Here is a 16,025-nt window from a genome sequence, read left to right on the forward strand (position 1 = left end):
CTGCCTCGCTAAATATTTTTAAGACGCGGGTTGATGGGTTTTTGATAAGAGAGGGGATTAAGGGTTATGGGGAGAGGGCGGGAACGTGGAACTGAGCCACGACAGATCAGCCATGATCTTATTGAATGGCGGGGCAGGCTCGAAGGGCTAGTTGGCCTACTCCTGCTCCTATTTCTTATGTTCTTATGTTCTTGTACTTACCCCTGGCCTAGATCCCATTTTATTGTGAGTGATAGATATGTCAGGTGGCCTGCTTGCCCTTGGGCTGATTGAGGCCATTAATTGGGCAATTACTGCCCATTCCCATTCCCGTGCTGTTCTACCCATGGCAGAGGATTGCCCATACCAAGCAGGTTGAACGGCAGTTTTACTGCACAGATTGGTGTTAGGGAAATAAAGATCTCCAAGGAGCTGGGGGGGGGATTTAGGTTTCCTGTGCACTCCCCAAGGTTATACATCCCCTTTAATCCTCCTCCATATCCCTCAAAATTAGAAATAATTCCTGCCTCAACCACTCATTGGGCCATGCTAGGCTGGCCGTAGTGGTGCCCCAGGCTTACTTGAAGTTGAGCGTTAATTCACTCCTCATCCTGAGAACTGGCTGTAGTCAGCTCGAACTTGATGGTCCTTGGACTAAATTGCAATCTGACTGGCCTGCAGCTCCATATGGTGGGACATCCTTTCCAGATCAAGAAGCAGGAATCTTGCCCTGAATCAACTGACTGAATGGCAGCTGGCTTTTTCTTGCAAGATCCCAACTGACACTTCAATGGGGATAGTGTGCAGGGAACACAATGCATCATAAAATTCAACCCATGGAGTCTTTTAAAGCACAAAAGGAAGCTTTTCAGTTCATAAAGCTGTAAAAGTAATTTTAGTTATTAGTTATCCTGGTTCTGTAACATAAGTTTAATGTATTTTGGATAATACTAACTGTAAGCATCTTTGTGAGGCATTGGCCAACTGTTAACATTTGTTGGTGCAGGAGCTTTAACCGTGGTGACATTTTTAGGGTAAATCTGGTTTGACCATAAGACCATAAGATATAGGAGCAGAAGTTGACCATTCAGCCCTTCAAGTCTGCTCCACCATTTGATCATGACTGATAAGTATCTCAACCCCATTCTGTTGCCTTTCTCCTGTAACCTTTGATCCCCTTACCAATCAAGAGCCTATCTATCTCTGTCTTAAATACACACAATGACTTGGCCTCCACAGTCTGCTGTGGCAATGAATTCCATAGATTCACCACCCTCTGGCTGAAGAAATTCCTCCTCATCTCAGTTCTGAACAATTGTCCTTTTATTTAGACATTGCGCCCTCGGATCCTAGTCTCACCGAGACATGGAAACATCTTCCTCATGTCCACCCTATCCAGGTCTTTCAGTATTCTGTAAGTTTCAATGAGATCCCCACTCATCCTTTTAAATTCCATTCAGTACAGACCCAGAATCCTCAAATGCCCTTCATACATCAAGCTTTTCATTCCTGGGATCATTCCCCAATACATCCTTCATTAGATATAGGCCCCAAATTTGCTCACAATGCTCTAAATGTTGTCTGACCAGAGCCTTATAAAGCCTCAGTAATACATCCCTGCATTTGTATTCTAGTCTTCTCGAAATGAAAGCTAACATTGCATTTGCCTTCCTAACTACCTGTAAGTTAATCTTTGATGGCTGTGTCTCTCTACATTCTCTTTCCTTCAAGTGGGGCAGTACAGATGTGTGTTCTCGAGAAACAGCATTACCACTGCCAGAAATTCAATCAGCCATAAGCATTGATTTCTGAGCAGATAGTCTTTCCACCTTTACAAGCACTGAGAAGCTTATTTCTGTTATTTTACTCGGTCTGCCAGTCAGGCCCAAGGCTTGTGTGATTGTGTAACATGCATTATGTAGTATTATGCCTACGATAGTTATTCATGAAGGCCCACCTTCTCAACCTTGCCCTTGCCTGAGGTGTAATTACCCTTAGGTTTATGCTACCAGTCAATTCTCCCCTTCAAAGGGAGAGCAGCCTATAGTCATCTGGGACCATGGCAGTTTACCTTTAGTTGCAATATATCACCTACCCTGCTATTTTCACTAAATAGGTTCCAAGTTAAGATCTGAGAGTTGAATGGGTAGCTCAAGAGAAATTAGTTTTGATTGGTACCAATGCAAGCAAAACAGAAGCAGTTTTAAGGGGACTTATATTTGTATTGGTAAACATTAGAAATAGGGTATAGTTTTAAGAGGCTTTAATTTAATGTTTCTATGGAAGGAAGGGTAAAACCAGTAGTTAATTTCATGCTGGAGAAAGGTGTTTGTATGCTTGGGGATTGGTTCAGTTCCAACTGTGTTTCTGTTGTGCTTAGAGAGACCTATAGTGTGAAGAGTAAATAAGCCAGCGGAAGTATGAGGGCATTCTTAGCAACTGGAGGCTGCTAAGCTTTTTATTCTTAGATTAGCTAGCTGGCTTCAGGGCAGACAGCATCAGCAGGGATATGTTCTCTGCCAACTCTTCAGGTGTTGGGGCAGGAAACCTGCTAAATACTGTTCTGAAGAAAAATATATTAGTTTTGGAAGGAGTGTTCATCACAAGAATAGCAGGCCTTAAAATGTTAACTTTTGAGGATAGGTTGCATATATATGTTTCTTTGAGCCTGGAAAGATGAACAACAATCTAATTGCAGTGTTTAGAATAGGGTTGATCAATAAATTATTTCCTCAATTTGGTTAATTCTAGAGATGATAAGTCTTTTGATAGGAGCCTAGAAATTTAGAAATGAAATTGGGAAGTACTTTTTGACACACAGGATATGAAAATCTGGAACTCATTCCCCAACACGTTATGGATGTTTTGTCCATTCAAATGCTTAGGACCGTGACAGATGTTTGTTATACAATGTTATCAAGGGGGATAGAGTTGAGGTTCAGTTCAGCCATGAAATAATTATGACAGAGGAGCTGAATTTGATCCTCCTGCTCCTGTGTTCAATTTTACATAGTGTTGATTTTTTTTCCTGAATAAGATCTACATTGTTGCAATGTACACTTGCTGCAGTTATCCTATGCTAAATAACCTGTCCACGTTTTTAATAATGTGGAATATGGTACCTTCTTCAAAACTGCATTCCTGCGATATGGGCATCACTTGCAAAACTAGCATTTATTGTCCTTGCTCTTGCATGCAAAGAAATGGATAATTCTGGAAGCAATGATAGCTCAATTACAAATAAAGAAACTTCAGTTACCAGTAATGAATATTACTTCCCTGTGCTAATATTTGTCAACATTGTTTTTATATAAGCTGAAAGGCACTCACGTCCTTATGAATCACACAAGAATGATTGGTGTACAGATTTCTCCCCTCCTATTTCCCACTTCAGAGGGCAACCAAGGGACAATCACGTTGGTACAGGACTGGAGGCCAATGTAGGCCTGACCAGTTAAAGAGACTAGGTTTCCTATCCTAAAGGAGTGAACGTTAGTCAGTCCGTAGATTTCTTTTACAACAATCCAATAGCTTCAAGATCAAGTTTTACTGCCTTTTAAACTACATGCAACTTCCCAAACTGTCTTGGTGGGATTATTAACTATTTGACTTCTGGTTTGCTAGTTTGAAGTCATAACCATTACAAAACGGTGTCCAGTTCAGGCCGATTAGACCATTTATATATTTACAGGGAGCCACATCGGAAAATAGAGACCCACAACGAAATCATTGTCATGTTTACAATAGATATTGGCACTAGCAGTTTCAAAATAAGATTCGGGCAGCGTTTCAACTGTGGTAGAAACACGGCTGAAGTGCGATGATCATTTGATGTTTAATGTGGCTGTCCGTCTCAAGCCGTATCAGGCACTCTGCGCGTATTTGCATTTAGTTGCCATAGCAAATCAGAATTTTACTTTGGTTTCGATCTGCAAACAGCTTTATGTGTGATTGTTTGAACAATGCGCCGACCTCATTTCCTCGCCAACCAGGCTGAAGTTAATCTAAAACTAATATTTCTAAAAAAGAAAACAGATTGTTATTTCTATATTTTATCCCGATATATAATGAACTGGAAAGTTGAACGCTATCGCCTTGATGGATTTGGTGATCGCTGCTTGTTGTTCGCTGTTGTATTGAATGAGGTGCTTTGACAAATATTCCTCTGACACCAGTCTCTGGCTGCGGGGCTGTGCTTTGCTGCGCTGTTGCTCGCTGCAATTCACCCACCCAGAGCTGACCAGCCTACCATATCCCCATTTGACCATTCCTTCTCCAATAGACAACCCAGCCGCTGGCTCGTGGCAACATTTGGGGAAAATGTCATTTTGTAACACAACAGGGTCATTTAAAATACATTTAATTGGCAAAGAGGATATAAAAAATCACGTATTAACAATTAAGTAAGATTTTTAACCATTCAGATTGACAAGACCAGCATACAAAGAAATTAATAATCCTGAAAGCAATATCGTGACAATAACAAATAAGGAAACTTCAGTTAGCGATGATATTAGTTTCCTGTGCTAATATTGATGAATAATGTTTTTAGGTAGGCTGGAAGGCATTCGCATCCTTATGAATCACGCAAGAATAACTGGCGTATAGATTTCTCCCCTCCATTGATTAACTCGGTTTCTTAATGCTTTGACCCATGGGTGATTGGTGATCACATAGGTTGTCCCGCCCCTGCTAGCCCAAACAGCATCCGAGTTTTCTCATAGACACAAAAGGCTGTGGTTAATCAAAAACCTGCGGATATTAATAGCACACACACACAAAGGTAAGATAACTCAATCGATTTCATGTAATCGACAGCTGTCCTCAAGTTTTGACCACACCTAGAAAATTACTGTGAGCGATCTTCCCGTTATATCTATTGTAGTAAAGGATCTCCCTGTGTCTCGACAGTCGGTAGTATGTGTTGTTATCCATAGCAGCAGACGTGGATCCTGAGTTTCCATTTGCTTTCTGCTCGACACTTAAAAGGTTCACATTGCTGGCAGGTCGGAGGCTCCTTACACACGGAAGCAGCAACTGAGGACTCAAATGTGAATCCGTGCATGAATCTCGCTGCGAATTTGCCAACTAGAGACGATAGCACCCGCGTTTCACTTGAACAGCAGATTATTCTCACCTTTGAACATTGTGGGAATAAATGGAGCTTTATGGAAAGGTAATGTATTATTTTACAGTTCTTCTTTAAAGACCGAATTTCTGTAAATCAGAAAGCTGTGGTTTCGTGGTTTTGAAATATAATACCATTAACAGAGGCAGAATGTGAGCTTTGTCCTCATTGCAATTTCTTTAAATGGGCACTAACAATAAGCATTCTCATTGTGCCTGATTTTAGGAAATTTGTCATTGTTAATTTAGTAATTTTGCAAGGATGCAGTCATTTTTTTAAAGTATAAAATAACTTAAATAAATGCTTCGTGACATAGGTTAAGCCTTTGTTTAGGTTTAGCAAGAGTTTGTAAAATGTGCAACATTTCCTGACTGTTGGTTCCAAATGCCCACCCCTCAAGGGGCATCCCCCTGTGCCTTGTTTCTGCCAACTCTGAGCAGTGGGGGAATTGGGATGCCGGGGGTTGTAGTCCAGCAGTACCTCTCCCGTTGTGCTTGAGCCGGGCCTCAGCCCAGAAAGGACTACAGGTTCCAGGGTGCAGAGCGCGGTTAGCGCAGGCGCACTGTGCTGTCGCTGTCAGTACTAAAGTGGGTGAGAGGGGAAGGCTAGCGGCTCGTTCGGCTCGGCTTTCTCCACAGGCTCAGAGAGAGCGAGAGAGGAGGGATCGCCAGCACTCTGGCAGCATGAGACACGAGGCACCAATGCAGGTCTGTCTAACCTTCCACATCGCACTATACATAGCAGATGGAAAGGAGAGTTTTTGACCAGGGAGATTGCTTTATTACGCCTGTCACTGAATATCGGATTCCTTTTTTCTTTGCACATTACAATAACTTGGATCCTCACACATGCATCATTAGGTTATTTCCTTTAAGCAAACCGTTTAATTTCACAGTTCATTTGATCTTGAACTGGAATTGAATTGTTCAGCTTTGGGAATTTCAAAAAAATGAATTTAATTGAACGTGCTCAGTTAAAACGTGTATTTTGAATTAAGAATTATGTTTTCTCCTGAGACCAGCATATTTATTCATTACAGTTTTTGTTCCTCCATTTATGGGTGCTCAATATCTTGCAGCGTTTAAGGGCTATTCATGTTCCGGGGAAAAGGACTTTAAGGTAGATGAAATTGTGATGACAGATGCATTTCTGCATCAGGATTACATCCTTCATTGGTACCTTCATGACTCTTTGGACACTATTGTCTTTCATACACATCCCTGGCGTGTTACATTTATTTTAGGTTGTACAGTCATGTACCAAGATGTCTGGGCTGCAGTGTAGGGTGTCTATCCATCTGACTTGAACATGCCGACTTTTTCATCCAAGGGGATTGATTATCTTTGAGGAGATCGTTGGGCGACTCTAACCAAGGGATATTTCGCGAGTTTGAAACGTACACACATTTTATTCTGGTAAAATAGCGTTTAAAATTATTTCCAGTACGTTTTCACGTTCGCCTTCGCACAGGAACAGAAGGAATAATCTATACGTTTTGCCATTCATAATTCATAACACCAAACATACTATTTGAAGTAAAGGTTTAGAGCAGTAAATATGTTATACTAATATTTAAATCTAAACTCGGAACTGTTCTGATTATTACAAAATACATCTTTTGGACGAAATGCTGGATATTTTAAATATACCATTGATTAATTCAAATGATTAAAATCATTTCTCAATTTGAAAAGTTGTTTTTGTTGGAATGGTACACATAAAAAACATGCTTCTGTGCCTGTAGTTAGAGGGTGTACTTAGCAAGATATACTCAAATGGTCGGGACAAAGGGGATTGGAGGTATAGGATTGTTAATGATGCCATCACTTTTGCAATTTTGTAGAGATTTTCTGATTCCTGTCTTATAAACAGTTTTTGTATTAAGTAAATCAGGTTGGTAGTTAACTATAGTCCATAGGTACCTCCCTTTGTTAGTCAGAGAGCAATGGGATATATAGCTTGAGGGGCACTACTCCACAGCAAGCATGGGGCAAGGCAAGAAGACAGGCTTCCATGAACTGTCACAATATGGCTGAGTGGACTAATAATGCCCATTGCAGCTACAATGAGAAAGTATTGCCTGTCAGAGAAGGATAAATACATATCTCCAGCTGTGTACATGCTCATGGTTGACATCAATTAGAAACTCACACTACTGAAAATAGTTTCTGGTATTTTAGGAATTGCTCTTTGTGTCGAGATATATGAATCAGGGACAAAAATAAAATGAGAAAGAGACAAGTAGCTACCTGCATGGCTTAATAGATGAAGGAACAATCCTGTATAGCATTTAGCAATGAATCCAAGAGGTCTCACTTTGGATTTGGACTCTGCTGACTGAGATCATTTCAGCTAGGTCAGTATTTGGGGGAATACAGTCGGGTTTAGTGGCCCTGGGCTGCAAAGGCAAAATATCAGTCAGGTTCCTTGGAACATTCATAGGACATTCTGCCTCTTCAGCCTACTCCACCATTCCACAGATAAGATGTGAGAACAGATTTAACCTTAGTTGTAATGCAATTCTGGGCTTAAGTGAATGATGACCACTTGGAGATGTTATTGGAGCAAGCGCCCATGAATTCTAACTAGAAAAAACTCAGCGCCTTTCTAAAAGAAAGAAAACTGCAATGAACTGCTACTGATGTAAAATGTTAGAGCCTCTGTGAGTTACACTTCTGTCAACAACATTCATTGCTTAGGAGCTTGCATTCCACTGAAAATATTTGGGTGGTCCAGGTATCAAAAATCAAGTAGAAATATGTTTAAATGTGATTCGAGAGCAAAGTGCAAGTGCTTTTGTTCCCATGGCCTTGCCTATCTTTTGTCACCTTCACTTTCTTTCTTCCATTTACTTACTTTTGGACTTGCATTCTTTCAGTTTCTTACTATTATCCTTCTCAGATGGGAATGATAGTTTATATGATGTGTTGGGAAAGGGAGCTGCTGCATAGTATCTTCTGCTCCTTCCTCCATTTATGCTTCATGTTATCCATCCGCCCTCTTCCTTTCCATTCTTCCCTTTCTTTTCCCCTTTTCCAGTCACCCTTTCTCCTTTTTCCACTCTAATCCCTCATATGTTTTAGCTTCTGCTGTGTCCCCAAATCCAGCACCACTTCCATCATCTCCTAGCTTCTTAGATTGATTACAAAAGTGAGACAGTTGTGCTCTAGTTATACGAAACCTTGGTCAAATTCCATCTAGAATACTGCAGTCGGTTTGGACTCCCACCTGGGGAAAGATGTACCGAAAGAGGTAGAATACAGATTCACCAGAATAATACTGGATGTTGGGAGGTTAAATTATGAGGACAGGTTGCTTAACTGTGCCATGTATTCCCTTGAGTTTGGAAGATTGAAAGGTGAGTCTTTAAAATGATAAGAGGATTTAACAGGATGGATACAGAATAATTACTTCCTTTGATGGCTGAATCCAGAACCATGTGATATAATACAATTAGAGCTAGCCATTTAGAAGTGAAGGGGAAGCAATGGCTTTGTGGTATTATTGCCAGATTATTAATCCAGAGGCTCAGATAATATTCTGGGAACCAGGGTTCGAATCCCATCATGGCAGATGATAGAATTTGAATTCAATAATAAATATCTGAAATTAACAATCTTCTGATGATCATGAAACTTTAGGGAAGGAAATCAGCCGTCCTTACCCGATCTGGCCTATGTATGACTCCAGAACGCTTTATATGCGCTGTCTGAGGCCAGAACTCTCCATTCACCTGACGAAGGGACTAACCCGAAAGCTTGTGCGTTTACTGTCAAATAAATCGGTTGGACTAAAACCTGGTGTTGTCAGACTTTTTACTGTGTTGACTCCAGAACCACAGTAATGGGTTGACTCTCAACTGCTTTCCAAGGGCAACTGTGGATGGGCAATAAAACGGCCAGCCAACAATGCCCATGTCCCACAAATGAATAAAAAAAGGGAAATTGGGATGCAGTTTTTCACACATAGAATTCTCCCCAGAAGACTGGGTCAATTACATTTTCAATACTGTGACTGATGGGTTGGGAAAGGGAATCAAGGTAATGGCAAAGGAACAAATTGAGTTTCGGTGCTTATTAACCATGATCTAACAGTACGGCAGAACAAGCTCCAGAGCGTATCCTCTTCCTATAAACTATTCATGCTGAGCCTCCCTCCTTCCCCTGAGCTTACTGCTTCACCTTGCTTGCTTTCTCAGCACCAAATATGGAAAATTACAGTCTTTTTTTCAACATGTTCATTGTGCACTTAATGAATTTGCTGACTGTGGTTGGCGCATGAATTATGAGTGCTTTGATATTTCAGTTTCCACTCCATCTATGCTTTAGCTTGTAAATCTCCCCTTCTCCTATCATTTCTGCCTTGATCCTTTCTCTCTTCTCTTTTCTATTTCCCTTCCTTAGTCTACTTATGGAACATTTCTCCTCTCTACCCGATTCTGCTTTACACCCAAAAATATTTGTTCCCACTACTGCCTCTCATCTTGAACACCCCCTTAACCATCTCCTCACCTTTTCTTCTCCTTTTATAATGCATGACACTACTGCTATAAATTGACCTGGACCGTGATGTTTGGTGAAGCAACCATCTGTCGTGAGAAGGACTGAAAAGCAAGTACAATGTTAAGTATGCATTTCTTTAAGTACATATGGGTTCAAAAGTATCAACAAAGGTCCTCATTTGTGTTGCTACTTGTTCAGATGAATGATTTGTTTTCTTTCAAAGAAGTGATGTTAGGGGTAAGTTTTTCAATCAGAGGGTGGTGAGTGAATGGAATCGGCTGCCGTCAGTGGTGGTGGAGGCGAACTCGCTGGGGTCTTTTAAAAGACTTCTGGATGAGTATATGGGATTTAATGGGACTGGGGGTTATAGATAGGTCTATAGATTGGTAGGTGTTGATGTGATCGGCGCAACTCGTGGGCCGAAGGGCCTGTTTGTGCTGTAGTGTTCTATGTTCTATGTTCTATAATGTAGTGAGTGTACTCATTACTTGGCAATTAACCAGCTTTATTTTGGTCATAGTCAAAAAAACAGTTTTCACCTTTAAATAGTGCTGTTGAATATTATAATGCCTTTATATTCATGTTACGTTAATCTGTTGTGATATGTGCTACCTTGATCTTTGTTACTTTTCAGGACAGCACTATGCTGTACTGCTCAGGTAATGTGAATTTAAAGTAAGCACATGTTCTTCTTGTGACAATCCTGAGGGTGCACTGACCGGAATGGAAATCTCTAAGTGCAACTAAATCAGCAGTTTCCAGTGACCCATAGTTCAGCGTGCTGTATATTCATTGCCTCATATTGTGAACTGGAGACATTTCAGTGCTGCTTTTAACATATAAACATGCTGTGATCGTTAATTTTCTGAGGGTACTTTTTATTAACATTTGATAATATCATTCCAGATGTTGTTCTTGAATTTAAGCCCTTTATAATTATTTATCTAATTTCCTTTGAAAGTTATTATTGAAAGTCACCTTTCATGTCTTTTTCAGACAATTCATTCCCTTCATAATGACTCAATGCATAAAATATCTCCTAATCTCCCATTGACTCTTTTTTTCCAATTATCTTAAATCTGTGTCCTTTAATTACTGATTGTTCTGCCAGAGGAAACCTCTTTCAAAACACTAAATTATTTTGAACACCACTTTTAAATTTCCACTTAATTTTCTAATGGCGAAGAAGAGCAGTCCAATTTCTCACATAGACAGTCTCCACATAATTAAAGTTGCTTACCTTTAGTAACATTCTAGTTGATTTCCCCTGCAAGTAATTAGACTGGTTAAACGAGCACATGTGTGTCCAATAGCATATGCATTTATGCTATGTACAACTGTATGCTATGTTTTATCACAATTTTGTTAAAATAAAGCATTTTAATATTTAATGTTTGGAAATTACAATCTGGGTCAAGGTTAACAGTCACTTCAACAAGTGTCGATTAATTAAGGAAAACCAACACTGATTTGTTGAAGGCAAATTATGTTTCACTAACCTGATTGCATTTCTTTATGAAGTAATGGAGAACCATAGAATCCTTACAGTGCAAAAGGAGGCCTTTTGGTCCATCGAGTCTGCATCAACTCTCTGACAGAGCGTCCTACTCAAGCCCCATCCCGGTAACCCCATATATTTACCCCACTAATTCCCCCTTACCTACATATCCTGCAACATTAAGGGGCAATTTAGCATGGAAAATCCACCTAACCTGCACATCATTAGACAGTGAAAGGAAACCAGACACCCCATGCAGTCACGGGGAGAATGTGCAAACTCTACTGTCACCCCAGGCCAGAATTCAACCCGGGTCCCTGGCACTGTGAGGCAGCAGAACTAACTAGTGTACCACCGTGCTGTGAAATTAGATGATGCGGTTGATAATGAGTGAGTTTCCAAAAGGCATTTGATAAAGTGGCACCAAACAGACTTGCCAACTGAAACCCAATTAAGGAATAAAGGGGACATTAGCAGCATGGGTAAGAAGCTAACTGAATGATAGGAAACAGGTGAACGGTTATTTCTCAGACTGGAGGAAAGTATACAGTGGTGGCCCCCAGGGTTGGTACTAGGACCACTGAATTTCTTCCGATGCACAGCCCACCCCACCCCATCCCCCAGCCTACCCCAATTGCTGCCCTCCCTCCATCTCAGACTGAACCTGTTTGCAGAGTGGCAGCGGGACCCCCACACTCCCACTGATTGCCCCTAGGCCCCGCCCACAATAGGCCCCACCCTCTTGGCACTGTCTGATGCCCAATGGGCAGTGGCAAGATGCATCCTGGATATGTATACTTTGCCCCTTGGGCAGTGCCGGGGGTAAAGGCTGACATTGCCAGGGTGCCCATGCCCTAGGGACTCCACTGCCCAACCCCTGGGGGACCCCGATTGCCCCTCTTCCATTCTGACAGGGCCTCCTGCTAGTTCCCTGAATGTGGGGAGCTAGTGTGAACCCTGTTGGAATGAAGTACTCCTGGCAGGATGGAAGATTCAATCGAGACCCGAAAGGTCCTGATAATGAGCTAATAAACATATTTAAAACACATTCAAAAAAGATTTAAATTACTTATCTGCCTTCTCACCTGTTTCCAGCATAGTCTGACCGGTGACTGTTCTCCGGCTCTGGGAGGTGCGCATGCATTCCCAGCACATGCGCAAATCCCGGTACTAGGCTGGCAACTCCCACTGCAACCAGCCAGAAAAGTTGCGGGTCGCAATGGGAGAATCACAGCCATTATGTGTAAGTCTGGGCACTGCACTTTAGGAAGGGTGAGAAGAGTGTGCAGAAAAGATTTTATTAGTCGGGTTTCCAGGGATGAGTCTTCAGATAGACTGGAGAAGCTGAGATTGTTCCCTTTAGAAAAATTAAGGTTGAGAGAAGATTTGATAGAAATGTTCAAAATCATGAGGGGTCAGGACAGTGTAGGTAGAGGAAAAACTATTCCCATTGGCAGAGAAGTCAAGAGCTGCAGGACACAGATGTGAAGTGACTGGCAGAAGAACTAAAGACGACGCATGGCATTTTTTTTAACATAGCCGTGATCCTGAATGAACAACCTGAAAGGGTGGGGAGATAGATTCAACCATGCCTTTCAGGAGGAAATCGGGAAAGCACCTAGGAGAAAAGAATTGCATGGCTACAGGCAAAGAGAGGTGGAATGGACTCCTTAATTGCTCTTGCAGAAATCTGGCATGGGATCAATGGACCAATGGCATCTTCCTGGATTGTAACTATTTTACGATTCTAATCAGTAAATTTTTTAAAGTATTTATCGAAATGATTAATGAGCTACTTAGACATGAATTATGATGTTCAAATAAGTGGCCTTGCATTAGCTTTTTCATAGTTCTATTTCATTTAGTTTAGGTATTGATTTTATATAGCTGTGAGATATGACCCCCTGTATTTAGATTTATGTACAGTACAATTAATAATGCCAGTGAAAAGATTGGTTGTCCTTTTGGGATGGTGATAGTAATTTATAGAAATTGATTAGATGCATACCGTGGGAACGTAATTTGCTATCATTGTGCCAAGTTCAGGGTATAACTTCAAACTTTCTCACTTCAATTTTTTGATATAAAACACGTAATCATAATCTAGTCTTTTGCTGTTAATCAACAACTTTATTATCACCAAATAAAATTATCTGTTAATTATGTCAGTTGATTTCATTTGCCTCTGAGTTTTATTTGTAAATCTTTTCTGTCTTTTCCATCAGAATGAAACGTAACGTACTTGGTTTGAGGTGAATAGGCAATTTGAAGGTATTCTGTAATCTCTTCCAGATGGCATCCACACAAGATTCTCGATATGGCCAGAAGGAAACAGCTGACCAGAACTTTGACTACATGTTCAAATTACTGATCATTGGCAACAGTAGTGTCGGGAAAACCTCATTCCTCTTCCGCTATGCTGATGATTCCTTTACATCTGCCTTTGTAAGCACTGTAGGTATTGACTTCAAAGTAAAGACAGTCTACAGAAATGAAAAACGGATCAAGTTGCAAATTTGGGTGAGTTCCTGTGCATGGTTTATGATACAAGCTTCTTCAGCGATTGAAAAGGCATGCATTTCACTGAGGTGCAAATTTTATATATTTTAGGATTGATCAGTTGTGACATTTTTCCTTTTAAAATTGGAAGGATGCAGTGGTAAAGTTTCATTCTGTATCATGGTTGATGCTGTAACTAAATTGGGTGGATCGGTTTTGTTGGTTGAAAGGAGAATCGGCCATTGTTCTTTCCCCTTTCTCCTTTTCTCCACACTGAACTAGTGAATAAAATCCTGGGTAGTAATAATCTACTAAATATGTAACCTTGAGTTTAACTAAAAGCAGTTTGAAGAAATAAGTAGAAAGTCTGACACATGGGGCCCAATTGTACCATTGCGTCATGCCTGTTTTTGGGTGCGAAAACGTGGTAAAGTCAGGTGAGAGGCCATTAACGTGATACGCGCCCACATCCGCGCAGATTGCCACTTTACCGAAACCTGGGAATGGCGGAGATTTGATTCATGCCCAAAGCGGGCACAATGGTGATTTAAATGCATTTACATTGAATTAATGAACTGCCCAGACAACTTTATTAGCATTTCCCCCTTTATCACCACATTTGCCAATCCGGAATCACGCCGTAATGAACCTGCTAAATAAAACTCTGAATCGAACACTCCAGCTGCTGAAGAGGCGCATTCAGAGCTTCCAACGGCTCTCTGACTCAAGTCAGTGGTGGTGGTGGTGGTGGGGGGTGGGAAGGAGGAGGAAGGAGACGGGTCAGATCATTCTCTGGTTCAGGGGGAGGGAAGTGAGGCCAAATCATTGTCTGATGGGGAGGGAGGGAGGAGAAAGTGGGTCAGATGTATCTCTGTTGGGGGTGGGGGGGAAGGGAAGGGGAAGGGCTGATCGTTGTCTGGTGGGGAGAGAGGAGGAGGCAGGTCAGATGTTCCTCTGGAGGTGGGGGGTGAGTGAGGCCAGACCATTCTCTGGGGGTGGACGAGGGAGACCAGATTGTTGTCTGGGGGTTAGGGGGCGGTGTGAGTGAGGCCATACCATTCTCTGGGGGACGATGAGTGAGGTTAGATGGTTGTCAAGGGTCGGGGGGGTGGGGGAGGTGGTGGTGGGGGGAGATGGGTAGGATGTATCTCAGGCTGGGGGGACAAACAGATCTCTAGTGAGGGCGGGGCAGATGGATCTCTGGTGGGGGGCAGTTATATCTCTGGTGGTGGCGCGGGGGGGTCTGCTGCCACCCTGCGGGCGATCAGTGGGGGGAATGAGGGGGGGCAGGAGTGGCAATCGGTCTGGGTGGCGAGATGAGGGTGGATGAGGGGGACAGTGAGCTATGTGGGTAGTGGGGTACGTGGATAAGGGGGATAGTAATGTAAATGGGGGCCATCGCTCCCGCTTGTCGTTCCCGGGCCGTTTTCTCCGCTTTCTGTGGCTCAGGAGCAATCTGACACAGGCGCACTTTTTCAGATTTTTTTCTAACTGCGCATGCGCAGTTCAGAGCTCTGATCATTCCAGCAGCGTTACACCCCGCCCACAGCGCGAATCAGACTGGAGATGGCTGAGTACACATGGGAACGCCTGAAAGCAGATCTGCGTTACACCCAGATTTGGCACGTAGAATGAAAATGGTAAAATTGGCCCATAATAATGAAAGGATAAAAAAAAGGAATTTTCATTCAAAAATGGAATGATAATTAGTTTCAAATCATCTTTCAATTTTTGTTAGTAACATAGGCATTCATGAAGTCCTGTCAAAACGTGAAGGCTATTTTTAATTATATCACAATGCCCTTTTTCCTCTCTACCTTTTGCTTTAGCCTGTCTCAAAGAAAATCCTTTAGAAAGTGATCAGTCACAACACACAGTTTAATGTCTTGAACGGCATCTTTCATCACTGTTGATGTTTGTTTCCTGTTTTGCCCACAATTAGCACTGGAAAAGCTGGGTACACTCTCATCTGTCTCATAATATAAAGATGGGTAAACTCATAGGTAAATGGGTACACTCTCATCTGACCCTTTCAGGCTAAAGTAAAATAAATTACTTGTTTGTAAGAGAGCAGAATTTAGAAAGTATGATGCTTGTGTAAAAAAAAATGAAATTAAGGGTTATATTTCCAATGGGAAAATCATCTTGTATTATGAGAAATGCAATAAGCTGAATATTACAGGAGTTTGCAACCAGGCTGGGGAGGGGGGTGGGGGGTGGTGCGGGTTGTGGTTAAACATATGGCTTGCCCATGCCAGCCCACCCCACATCCATAATGCACAATGGGTAACTAAACAAGGGCCAGTGGGGCTTACAGTACTTACAGGGAGGAAGTTCCACCCTCGGAATTGGCTAGCAGCTTCATCAGTTCTGGCAGCACAGAGGGCATGTTAGTGGGTGCTGCTGGGACTACATGAGG

General features: G+C 41.9%; 1 protein-coding gene across 4 annotated transcripts in view; it reads left to right on the plus strand.

Annotated features, from left to right (window-relative positions):
• Nucleotides 1-4,680: 4,680 nt before the first annotated feature.
• Nucleotides 4,681-16,025, plus strand: part of rab3c (RAB3C, member RAS oncogene family) — a 162,023-nt gene continuing 150,678 nt past the window's right edge. The window contains exons 1-3 of one of the 4 annotated variants that reach the window (XM_080186248.1): nt 4,681-4,762; nt 4,986-5,155; nt 13,400-13,627. In XM_080186248.1, coding sequence (XP_080042374.1) covers nt 5,138-5,155; nt 13,400-13,627 — 246 coding nt within the window. In that variant the 5' untranslated portion in view covers nt 4,681-4,762; nt 4,986-5,137. Of the gene's footprint in view, nt 4,763-4,968; nt 5,156-5,734; nt 5,815-13,399; nt 13,628-16,025 lie in introns of those variants that run through there. The other 3 variants (XM_080186241.1, XM_080186255.1, XM_080186234.1) reach the window with 3 other exon arrangements.

Source organism: Carcharhinus amblyrhynchos, chromosome 1, assembly GCF_965287045.1.
Source record: "Carcharhinus amblyrhynchos chromosome 1, sCarAmb.v2.hapA, whole genome shotgun sequence".
NCBI classification, from domain to species: Eukaryota; Metazoa; Chordata; class Chondrichthyes; order Carcharhiniformes; family Carcharhinidae; genus Carcharhinus; species Carcharhinus amblyrhynchos.